The 15,532-nt window shown below is 38.8% G+C and overlaps 1 protein-coding gene and 1 long non-coding RNA gene across 4 annotated transcripts in view; both read right to left on the reverse strand.

Moving 5' to 3' along the window:
- Nucleotides 1-15,532, reverse strand: part of pde4ca (phosphodiesterase 4C, cAMP-specific a) — a 64,619-nt gene that overhangs the window by 13,766 nt on the left and 35,321 nt on the right. For 2 of the 3 annotated variants that reach the window (XM_032564767.1, XM_032564769.1), the window contains one exon: nt 2,271-2,462. In XM_032564767.1, coding sequence (XP_032420658.1) covers nt 2,271-2,462 — 192 coding nt within the window. Of the gene's footprint in view, nt 1-2,270; nt 2,463-13,266; nt 13,824-15,532 lie in introns of those variants that run through there. The other variant, XM_032564768.1, reaches the window with a different exon arrangement.
- On the reverse strand, nt 4,126-12,011 carry LOC116721201 (uncharacterized). The gene is made up of 3 exons (XR_004339549.1): nt 9,591-12,011; nt 6,226-6,231; nt 4,126-4,137 (listed from the first exon to the last, which is right to left on the reverse strand). It is a non-coding gene; the product is annotated as an uncharacterized LOC116721201 (long non-coding RNA).

The following is a 15,532-nucleotide window of genomic DNA, read 5'->3' on the forward strand; positions in this document are numbered from 1 at the left end:
AAATCCTAGTCAATCAATTTTCAGCAGTTCAAGAAAAAGTGGGGGGTTGGCGAGGTTCCATTGAAATGTAACGTAAAATGTGGTTTAAAAAGTTTTTAAACCACATTCAAGCTGCAAGACCAAAAATGACTAGTAATGCACATCAAACATGTTTTATTCTCAATGAGCAGCCTGTAGAGAAGTAAAACTAAAATTCAAATGTTGCTTAGATACGAGTTTTGTTCAGTCTGACTGAATTAATCTCTGCTACATCTTTACAAAGATTTAAGGTTCTAAATACAAAAGCTTTAACGAGTAACTCCTCTTAATAAAATTCCTCATAAACACTGATTTATTGGAATGGCTAACAATACAAGTTATGGCCTATTTAAATTATAACTTGTTAAGTTGCTTTATTTTTAAGCCTGTTTTAGTTTTGGCATGTCCTGGGTGACTGAGAACAAATAAGTAGATAGAAATGAATATCTGGGGAGTATCATAATTTAAACATAACACTTAAAGCACGAGAGTTTATGTAGAAAAATACTCAGATTTTATTTTGTGGTTTTAAAGGCTCTATGTTGAAGACAGTGAGAAATAAAGGCATAACTTTTTGGAAATTTCTATCTGTTCTCTCTTCTGTTCTCAGCTCCCATACACAGAGCTGGGTCCACTTGCTCAGCCCCTCCATCCCGTGTCAAAATCTTATAATTTAACTAAAAGTTAAAGAGTAAATATGAATGAGATGTTTGCTACCTTTAACAAAAAACCTTAAGTCTATGAAAGCAGGGGACAATTCAGTGGGGGGGACAATTCTAGACTTTTCCAAGATTGGAAAAATTGCTAATATTAAAGTAGCCTAGCTTAGCACCAATAAACAGCAAAACAAGACATGTGTTCATTGAAAGCTGCAATTGTACATTGTGTCATGTTCCGTGTTTTTCTGTGTGTTTATTTTGAGTTTCCTGTGTCTCTGAGTCTCCGTGTTGTCCTGTCTTCCCCTTGATTGCTCCCAGGTGTTTCTCGTTCCCTGATTGCCTCCTGTGTATTTAGTCTCACCTGTGTGTCTGTTCTTTGTCGGGTCCTCGTCTAATGTGTGTGCTGTCAGTCGTGTTGTCCATTCGTGTTAACGATTGCTACCAGCGTCGAGCCCTGGCTTCTGCTCGGCCGTGCTGCCCGTTGATTGGACTGGTTTGCTTTATTAAAATCATTTATTCTTCTTACCTGGGTCTACAGCGTCTGCCTCACCACCTCTCACCCTACACTGCACCGTTTCGTGACACAGTGTTTGAGTGTGTGAGTGAGACTGCTTTTACAAACATTTGTGAAATGGAGCTCAGTGTTTTGCAGCCAGGTATTGTGATGGGATACTATGTGCAGTAAGTCCAGACTGACTTTTTCCTCATTGTTGAATTTTCCACAGTCGACTGTTTGGGGTAGAGTAATAAAGTGGAAACGATTGGGAACTGAGATGACTCCCCACAAAAATATAGGCCTTGTAAAATCACAGAGCAGGGTCATTGGGTACTGATGAGGCCACCAACGTTCTGCAGAGACTAGAATTACAGACCTAGAAATTTCATGTAGCCTTCAGATTAACTCAAGAACAATGCAAAGAGACTTTAATAAAATGGTTTCTCCCCTTTTCAAGAGTTTTTCCTTCATTCCCCATTTTGGATGGCCCTGTCCTGCTCCAGCAACACTGCATACCACTGCACATAGCAAGGTTCACAAGGACATGGACGCATCCGTTGTGGAAGAACATGACTGGCCTGCACAGAGTCCTGACCTCAACCTAACATAGAACCTTTAGGATTAATTAGAACAGACACCAACAACCAGATCTTCTTGTCCAGCATCAGGGTCTGACCTCGTAAATGCACTTTTGGAAGCATGGTCAGAAATTCCCATTGACACACTCCTCATTCCCAGAAGCAGAAAAACGATCAGTAAAGGGTTATTATCAAATGACCCAGACTGAAATTGGGGACTAATAAATCATGATTTATGATAGAACAAGAAAAAATTCATTAAAATAATTCATCTTAATATCCCAGCATCAGAGCATTCTGCTGAAGAGCCAATAGAAAATCATGGAGATTTCAAATTTTTAGATACACAAATAATTTATTTTTTTTCTCAGTAAGACAATAAAAGGAAAGAAAGGGAAGTTCCTCAGGAAAAAGATATTTAAAAACTTCACACAATGCAATGAGTAGTGCAGATTTTACTGTAGAAAAATAACAGATCAAGTGATTCATCCAAAGAAAGAATGAAGGAGAAGAACTTACAGATCACTGGCTGATGACAGGTTCCTGGAGGGACCTTTAGGTGAAAGGTCAAAGTCAGAGTCAGAGCGGTACAGGAAGGATTCCCGTCTCTGACTATGAGGATAGTTGGCCTGGAGGACCAGACCAGAGCTGGAGCTGCTCTGGGCATCCAGGGGGCTGCGTGCCACTGATAATCCATTCTCCACATCAAAACTATGAAGACAGAAACGAGCAGAGAATCAGAGAGTTGGAAAATTAAATCACAGCAACAACAGCCTTTAGGAAACAGCACGAGAAGAACAGACAGACATGAACATAAGCACCAGGAGTCAAAATGTTAAGATGGAAAGATTCCAGCAATTATAACAACAATAACCCACGTCTAATCATGTCATAGGATTTCATAACATTCATATTTTGAGGAGAATATGGTTCACAACAGAAGGAAGGATCAATTTTACACAACAGAAAACAACACAGGAGCTAAAAATGTCTACCGTTACAAAATATCAGAAAACGGGATTGGATGGTGAAATATCCGCGAACAGAGCCATCAAATGAAATAATCTCAGGAAGTCAGCTAGAATCAGCTCAGCTTTATTTTCAACATCAATGGCTGCTGAAAAAAGCAACAAAAAGCCGTTTTATTAGACTGAAGTTGATATGAAGAGGTGATGAGAGCCACAAAGAAAAGCCTCCAGCTCTGATGACAGTGTGGCAGCAACATGGCTGGCTTCTCATACAACCATACAACCAAACACTGCTTCATGACAAAAACAAAAACAATAAAACAAACAAAACAAAACCAACGACTGATGACAGAAAAGCCAACAAAAATAAAAACTGGGTGGAACCATCTGTAAGTTTGTTTCACCTTGATGCATTTGTTGGTGGTTTTGCTTTTATAACCCAGGCTTTTGACACCGCAAAAGAAAGATCAGATGTTGGTTTTAGATGGATGAAGGTGAGATGTTTGCTGTGTGTGGAAGAGCTGGAACAGCACTGTGTAAAATCAGCACGAAGCTGCTGACGTAAAGTCATGTGAAGTCTAAAAATAACCCAGTGATCAGGTAAGGAGGAGTTCCTCCAGATCAGACTGAGGCTGGATGCATGCAGAGAAAATCACCACAGCTGGGCCCGTCTTTACAGTCAGAGCACGTCTCGACCTCCATCCCACATCCCCGCTTTCCTACAACCCCCTCAGACACATACACACCCCAACACGCGCACACACACCGCCCACCGACATTTAAAACCAGATGAGCACACCGCTCTGTTTGCCAACATCATTGTCCTGTGAAAACAGTCAGAGGAGCTGATGGCTGTTTTACACTCATAAGAAGATTGAATTAGACATCTTAATGGATGTGGAATTTTTTTTATGTAGTTGATAAGCAACTACATAAGGTTTGCAGTAATGCAAAACCTGCTGAAAATCTCATCCATCCAGGTAGAATATTTCAATTAAGAATTACAGACATTTCTAACAGTAATTTCTAAATATTTTTTTTCACCTGTGCAGTCATCTTTTATGTGAAAGACCAACACAGCCAATTGCAACCTAGAGCAATGAAGGAGACCAACAAAAAGGAGACATTGTTGATAATTTATATCTAAAAAGTTTCTTCATCCCTCTATAGTCCAAAACATTTAAATAAAAGCCAGTGCATACAAATGCCTTCAGAAGTCACCTAATTCCAGAGGTGAATAAAGTTCTCAAAAATTGAACTTGAGTACGAGCAAAACTACTTCAACATATTTTTACTTACAAGTAAAAGTAAAGTAGTAATAAAGTAAAGTAGTCATCCAAGAGATGACTTCAGTAAGAATAGAAAAGTATTTCATTAAAGGCCACTTGAGGAACTGATCATAATATTTGATTTATTATCTACAAATGATGTCTTCAGACAGACAAAAATATAAATTTATGTGCAATCAGAAACTAGGTTCTATTTTTGTTTTTGCACCAAGCTCCTGTTTCCATGCAGCTATTTTTAGCCATCCCATAACAGGGAGCACTGAGACTGAGAGAGGCAGCAGTGAAGCTAAGAATAGAGTATCAGGTAGAGCGCTGAGCCGTCCTCCCTCCATCCCGCTCATCACACTACGGCACAAGCTTCCCTCCATTCATGAATATCCAGGGAGGAGGTTCTATTTGAAGCTCCTGCTGAGCTAAAAATAGATCCTGGCTGAAAATGTCACCCACATCTTTTGCTTGCAGGGATTTCTCTGGAAAGTTTCCTCTTTGCATACTGCATCCTCCATCTGCTATGAGCGAGCTGCAGGAGAGTCACTCACTCAAAAATTCTGCTCAACACATAGAAATGATAACATAGAACAAAGTATGATATGTAAACTAATGTTGGCATCACTTTGCTCTTTTTTAACAATGGTATTTTATTATTACACTTATAAAGATACAGCAGTTTATCAGGAACGCCTTGCTAGTTCCTTTTTTGGACCCTTTTTGCCATCAGAAATATTCATAAAAGATTCTGATCCAAATGGAGCTGTTAGTGACGGACATGAGCAATAACCATATTCAGGTAAGCTCCACTGATTCTACAGTATAGAGAACCAATCCTGCCAAAAATTAGAATAAATTAATGCTCAATAAATAAATAAGCATACAAGCACACAAAAAAATAAATAAAATATATTGGCACTAATTAAATTATACAGTAAGACATAAATGTATACATCCTAGCATCTCCACCGATGCAGGCTCAATCATACAACTATGCACAAAAGGTTCTTGCAGCAGGTTAATCGTTTCTTCCTCTCTGTCCTTTCCACCTTTGATAGTTTATGACTGTTGTAATACACCAATCTGCTGCTTGAACCTCTTATTATTATTATTTAATTATTCAATTATTATTCAATTCAATTATTATTGAATTTATTATCAATAAATTCAACTGTCCAACAATGGGAATATCTCTTTTTCCCCTTCTTGCAGAGCAAAGCTGGTTCTGGCATCGGAAAGCAGCCAGCCCCAACATACTGTTTGCCAAAGCTGCTGGGAAAATACTAACAGAAGTATTAAAAATTATTTGAATATTTGCTCTTGTGAGGATTTGTTGGAACTTGTTAATCATATCTGTTCCAGGCTGATCCAGTCAGCAAGCTTTCTGACATGCCCTCCACAGAGAAAGATGAACGTCTCCTAATAAGATCATGAACTGCCTCAGATGTTTGCGTCCTTTTCCAAAGAGTCAGCAGAAGGTTCTCAAGGATGAGCAGTGGAAATCAAATATCACATCCAGTTCTGAAAACACACAATATGTACCTGTTATGTCAAAATGCTTTTATATCATTTTTACAAATTAGAATAAATGTCACAAACCATGCTCTGTGATTTTGGGCTAATTTATGATGTATCTTTAAGGAGAACTATACTCCAACAAGCTCCAATAATACTCCAATAATCTTGGAATGTGGGGAAAAAAGTGAGGGAGTCTGAATACCTTTTGGCACCGTATTTCATTTTCTAATTGGCCTCAATTTGCACACTGTTCATTCTGAATGAAACCACATGGCACATGATGATCAACAAAAAAAACAACATGAACTACTTCCTTGTTGATCCTGTTGTATCAGTGGATGATGTTTAATGTGTGAAGTACATACAATTACTGTAGATACCTGAGCATTGAGTCAGCTCAGCAAACCTTGCCATTAGAACAGGATCCCCCTGCTGGCTTTTGATGGAAGTGCAGGACATCCTCAAATAAATAATAAGTATCAATACACTTTCAATAAAGAAAACACTAGAGCTCCCTCTAGAGCAAGGATTTGGTTTGTCCTTTCTTGGCTTTTAGGTGAAAACATTGTAGCACAGTTAGAGCAAAGATCAACCTATTAGAGATTATTCTATGGGGGAAATAAAATAAAGTGCATTTCAATGACTAATGGTGCAAAAATAATGAAACTATTGCCTTCTTACAGATCCCTCATAATACTTGACCAAAGAGACAACCACCTGTATGAAATTCAACAAACATGGTGGGACATAATTATTGCATCTGGGATCTGGAATCCAGTCAAACTGGCCCAAAGCATCTACAGTAACACATCCCACCCAGACACACAAACACATGGATCTAATTAATTTCTCACCCAGAAACTAGAGCTGACATTCCAATTGATAACAAAAGACTGAGAAAAGACTGAGAGGAACAAAGAAGGAGTCAATATGTGTCTTTTATTAAAACGTCTGGGCGGGTGAGAAGTGTGATTGATGGCAGCCTGTCGCCCTATACTTGAAACTCTTCCTGCGTCACTGCCTGTCATGGCAACATCAATCCCATCTGGGGAGCATTAAAATACAGAAGCTACCGGGCAGAGTGAGAAACAGGCCTGTAAAGCAGGGCAAGCTGTCATCTGAACCTTCGGTCATCATTCCCGGGCCTGTGCTGTGATACAGCCAGAGACGGAATTAGTTGCTCCCAAGTCAACTTGCCTTACTGGTTCAGTCATTTATTCAGGAGAGACATAAACGATCACAGCCAGGATGGATTTACTACAGGTGACACAGATCTGAGCTCAGTAAGGTGAGACAGAATCTAAATTATTACGCTGACTGAAATCATTACTTAGGTTTAGTTATATATACTACAACACAATGTAAGCTCAAAATGTCTGTGTGATTTTCAAGAATTAGAATAGAATAGAATTAGGGCTGCACCGACTTATCTGTGCCGATTTCTTTCAGTATTGACAATATTGATCGGTGATTGGCCAGGGAGAGGTCTGACGGCCATGTCAGTCAGACATTGCCTACCGGCCTACTGGCTGATCAGCCCACCTCTACTGATCAATAAGAAGCTCAGTTGGGAACAGTTGTTTCCCCCCAATCAGTGAACACGCCATACCAAAGAGTAACCAGCTAGGGGTGCACTGTTAAATTAGCCCCAATTTTCTCAATTATGGGCGATCAGTCAATATTCGGCCAATACTTACATGTGAAACCGATCTCATCTACCGATCTTGTCTTTATTTTCCCAGGTTAAAATATCACAAAAGCACATCACAGTAAAGTCTAAACTACATAAAGCAGAATTGTACATAAAATGTTAAAAAAATATAATGAAAAATAATTTTAAAAAATTGGAAATCATCACAATTAAAGAGAAGCAGGTGTACTGTTGTACCTCTAATAAAAGAAAACTCAATTCTACACTAAAAGCTAGAATAACAGAGCTCTGGAGTAACAGATTAATGCACAGGGCCGTTATCACCTAATGGTCCATTTAAATAGATGTGTTCTGATGGTACGCTTTGCACACTGGACCTCAGGGATCACTGGGGATCTAAAGGATTTAAAAGAACAATAACATGCTGCTTGGCCATGTAAAGCCTTAAAACCACAACTCTAGAATTAATGGGCAGCCAGTGAAGCTGGGAAAGCAGCTTTCTGAAATCGATGCAAGGAAGGTTTATTAAAACAGGTGGAAAGATAATGGCAGTGGTCCAGACATAACTAAATGAATCCATGAAGAAAAATTCTCAGTTCAGAGCAATACACAATGGAACTCAGCCTAGCAATATTCCTGGGACAATGAAAGCAAGAGCGAATCAGAGACCTGACATGAAGACCAAGAAAAGAAGCTGAAAATAACTAAGATTCCTAAGAGAAGGGCTGATTAAGCTCTACCAGAGCACAGAAAAGAATTTCAGTTTTTCATTTATTCATTCATAGTTCCCAGCCATCCAATTTGTAGTGTCTACACAAAATATGCAACTGAAAACTGAACTGAAACTGAAACTGAAAGACTGAAAAACAAAGGAAACCTCAGTAGGCTGAAGAAGCAGACATGAACTACTGATATCAAGACAAGGAATCTATGCATGATCTATAAGTATTGAACCTTATAGATCTTCATGTGAAGGTGATCTTTGTCCTTTTCAAGCTGTCTATTAAGGTTTTACTCCCTCTGCCCACATTAGGCTGTCTGTCTTCACCCATAACTGCCTGCAGCTAAACTTGTCCTTCCTGCTAGCTGCAAGATCATTTTAACCATTCTCCCAGAAGAGCATTTGTGAGGTCAGACAGTGATGTTGGATGAGAAGGCCTGACTTGCTTTCTACGCTCTAATTCATCCTGAACGTGTTCTGTTGGGTTAAGGTCAGGACTCTGTGGAAGTCAGTCATCTTCCTATGTACCATACTCACTCACCCATGTCTTTATGAATGTTCTATTTTGGGAATTTATAAAAGTTAAGACTTCCTCTCACCAGAGCTCAAGGCCAGCTTCTCAAAGCAGCTGTGGAAATCCACTTTAGAAAGCTCCTAGTGCACAGTTTCTGAGCTAATCTGAAGAAGGTTGGTGGTCTAGAACTATTGACTCTACAGAAAGTTGGTGACCTCTGCACTCTGCCTTATCATCTGTTGACCCCATTTTGTGATTTCATGTGGCTTACAACTTATTGCGAGAGTTTCTGTCATTTCCAATTTCTTCCACTTAGTTATAATCTCTCTAACTGCTCACAGTGGATTTTTGTAGTAGTACCATCCCTGGAATCTGCTGAGCTCCTGAGACTGACCCATTCATTCACAAATGTTTGCAGAAGCAGTCTGAATGCCTGGAACGGCTTGGAACACCTGATTCAATCATTCAGTGCTACATATTCCCAAGTTTCAATATAAATATTACTGCTATAGCTGCTAATCAATGTTTACTAATAATATGCTTACATATTATCTATATTTCACTTCTTTTTCAACACACTGAAAAAACACTCACAATGCTGAGCTCAGCACTGCTTCTCTGCTTCGGTTAAACTACCCATAATCCTGTGCTTCACCACTATCACATGACCAAAAAATTACTACCTGACCAACCTTCTTCCCTTTCCATTCAGACACAAAAAGCAACAAGATGGAAGTAAATATTGGTTGTTAATATTGGCCAAGTTTTATTTATTGGACCGACTAATTTTTTAATTAATATCGGCCGATAATGATGTTAGTGTCGATACATTGTGACTTCTTATCTTCTTTGGAAACCATGGAAGTTCCAAAAAACTTTCAACACATCTTTTTGTTGGGACATATTTACTTTGTGAGGACAAAAGTTCTGATTCCCAGAGAACAAACCATTGCTCAGTACTTTCAGTAAATATTGGTGCGTTGTTGCAAAAAAACATGCATATCATTTAAATTAGACACAGTTATATTAGACAAATGCTGCATTTGGATGTGCATCAGAGTCCAGGGATGTACCTAACCAGTTTTGGAGGAGTTTACAATGGTAAATATTAAAGTTGTGAACTGGTGGCTGTAAGCACTAAACTAAGTGCTTATAGTGACCCAAAATTGTTAAAACTCAAAGAAGTGGACTGTTAGAAAAATTATCTAAGTTCATTTACTTATGAGTTTATTTGAAAGGTTATGTTTTCATATTATTATTTTGTATGTTGTTTACTTGACTTCTTTTCTCTTGTGGTACATTATTAACTGTTTCTTGGGTGTTTGCTTGGGGGTTAGAAACGTTTACACATTCCTGTGTTATCAGCTGCCTGTGAAACTGATTGGTAACGGTCAGCCTCGTGCCCTTGTAAGGGCATGTCCACGGAAGATTCCAGAACATCCCGTAGTAAAGGTCTTTGGTCAATTCTTTGACCCCAGATAGTGTTTAACGGCGGTTCTCCGCCTCTGGCTCTGCTCCCCTCTCCTACAGAAAAGCAATTTGTGTTTTTGGTTGATTCCTTGCAGGTTAGGAACTAAAATAGACCCAACATGGACAATAGGAAAGCTGTTTGCCAAAGTAAGTTAAAGCTATGATGAGTTTGGCTTGAGGTAGCTACTCTTCTTTGCTCCAAGGCTGAAGTTTCAAGTTTCTAATAAATGCCCTCCTTAAGCTCAATTCTACATCACTCAAATGCAATAAGACAAAGTGCCACTTCTCTAAAACTCCTAATCCAGGTGAAATTACTCACGCTCTCCAACGACCTGCAAAGCTTATTGCAGGTCATACTCTGGTTTGTTAAGAAAACTGCATTTTATGATTTTTTTTTTTTTTTTTCAAAACGTCTATTACTGTCCCAGCTTCAAAATGTCTCTTCATGGGTTTCAGCACAAAAAATTAATGGATAAACAAACTGTGGACCTATATGTGCTGTTCATTATTGCTTAGAAGGGAAGCACCAGACTAGAGGAGTAAAGTGTTTGCGGATTGTTCTAAGGACTATATCTGAGAGCTTAATTAGGACTAGACCTCTCCATATAAGAGCAGTTTTTTATGGTATAGAGATTCAATAACTCATTGTGGGCACAAAAGGTACATTTATTTTTGGCTTTCTGTGATTCTTTTTAACTGTTTTATACATCATGTAACTTTGAAAAAGTTTTAAAAACCAGAATTGGTGCACAATGAAGTGTGCACCAATTGTTGTCTAATCAACAAATGTTCAAAATTACACATGAAAATTTTAATTTATACACACGTTCACACTAATAGTTGGTTTAAAAACACTTATCAAGATGCACCAGAGCCACACACTTTATCAGCCAAGGCTAACTTTGTCTGGACATTTCTGTGAATTAACAGCCTTTGTTAAAACTAAATAGTTTTCTGTGTTGTTTGAAGAACTTGGATGAAATTCTCCATCTTCATTTTTTCATCCATTCTGTGCAACGTTATTACAGGACAATCCCACAGCATGGTGCTACCACCACTATGCATGACAGCTGGTGCTGTTCTAGGTCTGAAAGCATTAGCAAAATGACATGGAGGATCATGTAAGGGTATTGCACTTTGACCATTTTTTTGGCATCAACACGGTCTTACTTTTACTTTTTGTTGAACGTCAAGTAATTTTAAAGTGTGACCAAAATATGCTGAACAAACTTTCAATGTAAATGTTTTCTAAAGTAAAGTTTGTACTGGATTCTTGCATGAAGTCCACCCAGGAAGACTTCATTTTACTTTAATCTTATTGCTTTTTCCTTTATTGTTGTGAGACATGCTAAAGAAGAAGTTGTTCTCTGTATGATGTTTAGACCAGTCTGAGGCACCAAGCTGTTCATAATGACATACTGTAGATCTGTTTGATTAACATGCTGCCTATGGACTTTCCCATCCAACAATCTCTACAGTTTGATTTTTTCAGAGGGAAAGATTTTGGAAGGGTTTTTGTATTTGGGTTGTTCAAAATAAAGAAAGTATGACTGACCTTTAAATAACAAACAACGTCCTGCGTCAAATCTGATAAACAGAAGCAGCTTAAGAAAGTGGGCAGAGGAACAGAGTGCAAGTGTAACACTACATCACAACTTCCCTGGAAGCATTATTAATCAAGCCTTAAACAACAACTTAATGGCATGAAATGCTCTGGGATAAGAAATCACCGTTGCATCAACTTTAACTATACAACAGCAAGTATTTTTATAGCAGTAATATCAACTGAAAATCCTTATAAAATAATAAGTTGCTACCTTCTTCTTTAGCGAGGTCATGAAATGTATTCTTGTTGCTGCATAGCTATGCAGCAACAAGCTGTATAGCTTGTTGCTGTTTCTGTCTGAGATTTATTAAAGTTTTGTGTGCAGTATTTTGTTTATGGTATATAAAGTTACATGATATAACTGAAACAAAGGTTTAGCAACAGCACAATGGATCAAATTACAGCTAACAAGAAGGGATCCTGCATGTTTTAATGTAAAATCAAATACAAAATGCTAAACACTATTCAAGCATTTTTCCTAACTCCACTCTGTGCTAATAACAACAAATGTGGAATGATATAAAGAAAATAAAATGTTATATTTCTTATAATAGCAATTAAAAAAAACTAGACACAGAATAATCTGGAGGTTTCAGAGGAAACATGGCAAATAATTATTTTGGAAAATGCTGATGTGAAACATTTGATAAGGACTAATGGATGTTTTTGTAAGTTTTGCAGCTGATAAAAGTCAGCAGTTTGTAGATGTTATATAAAAAGTGGAAAAAAGTTTGAATCCCACAGAAGGCAAGAAATGTAAGAAATTCAGTCTTTAAAACATTAGAAACACAAAAGACTTTCCTCCTGTTCATGCATCAAGCACATAGTTAAATACAAAGATTATTGCACATTATCTGTAAAACAATCTGGGGAAACAGTCCTCTAGCTTCTTATTTCATTCCCTCTTAAAAAATTATTTTTTAACTATGTTCTGAAGAAACAGGGTTTCAAGCGAAGGCTGCAGTGCTATGGTAGAAAGTGGAAGCTAAGGCTAAAGAAATAATTTCAGTTGAAATTATATGTGCCCTTGAAGGACTACAATTAAAAGTTAGGAAACATGAGGAAAGGAAACTCAACGATTGTGTCAACAGTCTTTGCCTGCTTTAAAACAAGCAGCTAACTACATGAAGAATTCTTAACAGTCGATAACAAAAACTTCTACACAGATGTTAAAAGTTATCCAACAGAAACTTTACACAACAGCCAAGTAAATTAGGACTTCAAAATTTATCTGGAAAAAATTATTTAGATGAAGCTAAGAGTGCTAAACGTTTTCAAAGTCAGCAAAAGCGCTAAATAAACAATTAGCTCTGCTATTAGCAGTTTATCGGAAGTGTAACCACAACTTCTGAAAGTGTCATAACAAAAGAAATAGAAAGTTTGTGTCCCTGTTAATGAAACTGGCATATAGAAATAAATTAGTTTCTCAGCCACTTCAAATGGGAGTGATATTTTTAAAGAGAAAATGACCTTTGACCTCAAGAGGTGCCTTTTTTACAAACAGAACCACGTGCAACCTCTCATAGCCAGCTGGAGCATCTATTCATACACGGATCACAGAAACCAGATGAAAAAGAAGGAAGATAAAAAGAAGTGAGTGAGAGGAAGTGAGGTAGCTCTTAATTACCGCCTGAGTTTGTGTTTGATGTCTATGGGCCTGTGACAGCGCACAGCGAGCCCCGAATGTTTCCACTCCGTACAGTTATACTCCGCTCCACAGAGTAAAAGAAGCCGCAGTTCGCCGGCACATTCATCTTTTCTTTTGACTACGCTGTTTAAGTCTTCCTCACCCTCCTCTTCTTGGCCGCTCTGCTGTTCTCCCCCTCTTGGTGCTCCTCAGCTTGTGGCCGCTCTCATCCCTATAAAACCCAAAACACTTCCTCATCTGCTTTGTGCTGTCACGTCGTCCGCCTCTCCACGGCTTCTTGAGGGCTCTCATCCCCATTGGTAGGAGCAGAAGGCTCTAAGACTCTAAGACAAAGTGGCAGCAACACTGAGCCAGAGCAACTGGGACGATCCGATCTGCTCGTGAAAATCTGTCTCTTCTTAGATTAGACGTAGATTTGGAGTTTCTGCTTTCCTGAGACTAAATTCCTCTGAGTCATGCTCTCCCAGGAGTTTGTTGGATAGCCATAAAGGCTGAAAGAAAGCTTTTTATCACTCTCTGCACCAATCTGCCCCACATGTACATCTTGTCTTTTCCCCGAGTCTAAATGTGGCTCAGACTCTGCCCTCTCTCAGTTTGTCTACTCTCTCTCTCTTCTTATGTTTCCCTCTCATCTCTGTTTGCTACACCTTTAATCACAGAACAACCTCAGACCTTTCTCTGTTAGCGTAGGCCTATCCTCTGCAGGAATATTCTGTCACACCCCTTAGATTGTGCACAGATCTGTGCAACCTGTTTGTGTGTGTGAAAGAGTGTGTGGTTTTTCAAACCAAGTGTGTGGGGTTGTGTGGGGGTGGGTGTGTATAGGCATGTGACTAAGCAAGTGTACATCACACACAAATGGGAACGGGTTTCGAGTGAGGCTGGAGCGTAGGACAGGAAGGGGGCGGGATCTGCCTATCTTAGCTGCAGGTCTCTTTCTCCCAAACACTGTGGATCCTGAAACAGAAGCAGGACATATTATCCTCTCCAGATGGAGTGTGTCGTGTGTTGGTGCATGTGGTGTGTGTGGGTGTGTGTGGGTGCGTGCATGGGCATGTGTGTCAGTAAGTCTTGTCTGTGTTCTGTAAAGAGATTGAAGACAGAAGGAGTATGATAGGGTATTATAATAAGCAGCTCTGAAGACTCTGCTCACTGCGATCACATACACGCACGCATTTACTCTCAACATGTACAACTATACTAGCTCAGGCATGAGCATACGGTCCCCTACTGCAGACTCCGTAAATGTGAAAACTAAATTTGAAACCCCAGCTGGCCAGCCTTCTGAGCTTTTCATAAAAATACAGCTTTTCATAAAAATACAGGACATATCTGACCAAAGACGCCATGACTCTAAAGATTACTGAGGGTCAGTAATTGATTTTCAAACCCAAAAGAAAGGTTTTTACAAGCTACATTGAACATGTCTTAAAAATATCTTTTCCAATGACAGTTGAAGCTAAACTCAATTTAAACACAATTTAAACACAATTTGTTGTTCATATCTGGCCTCTTTTCCAGAGTGATAGTGTGTAGTCATACAGCAGCCAAGAACATGTCCACCCAACCTGCCAAGCTGTGACCCACGGGAGACGGGAGAATGCACAACGATCCCAGTTCATGAAGTATAAATATGCTTTAAGCCTTTTCTCATTTTGTCACATTACAACCACAAACAAATGCATTTTTTATGGATTTTATGTAATAGACTAAGGCAATAGGTAGGAAGACATATCAAATAAAATCTTTATAAATGACTGAAATATAAAATGACAAAATGTGACAAGGTTCAAGGAGTAAGGATACTTTTGCAAGATACGTTATGTTGCCATGTGTGTGAATGGGACAATTCCACTGGTGTGAAAAGGACAATAAATATAATCCAGATCTCACTGAAACCAAGCACACAAACTCAGCTTTGCAGGCCTGGGACTCGTCAGTCACATGGTGCCACACCCACAGATGTCTGAATAATGGAGCTAACACAGGCCTTTTGTTGTGACAACCTGTTGAGTTCTTTTAGCTGAAACTGAAAAAAAAGAATGTGCCTGCATTGAAACAGCTGATTAACTGTACATACAGTACATGCAGTATGAAGTAAGGTTTTACCTACATTAGATATTTTCTGTAATCCTTTGTTGTGATGCTGAGCTTCTGTGTCTGTAGGCCAAGACTTCCATTTAAGGAATTGTAAAGAGGCTCATCAGCAGAGACCATCAGACCTGACAACATGATGTACAACCCCGCAGTAAAAGGGCTTTCTGGAGACTGAATGACAATATAAATTCAATCAAACTATTTAATCTCCTGTTTAATCTTAGACTTTTACTTTGCCAAAGTAGGATTAGTTCTTCTCTCTTGCTGTGCCTCTTTTCTCTTACTGCATCTTTGTTAACAGCATTCATGCA

The sequence above is a fragment of the Xiphophorus hellerii genome, chromosome 6 (genome assembly GCF_003331165.1).
Source record: "Xiphophorus hellerii strain 12219 chromosome 6, Xiphophorus_hellerii-4.1, whole genome shotgun sequence".
In the NCBI taxonomy this organism is placed as follows: Eukaryota; Metazoa; Chordata; class Actinopteri; order Cyprinodontiformes; family Poeciliidae; genus Xiphophorus; species Xiphophorus hellerii.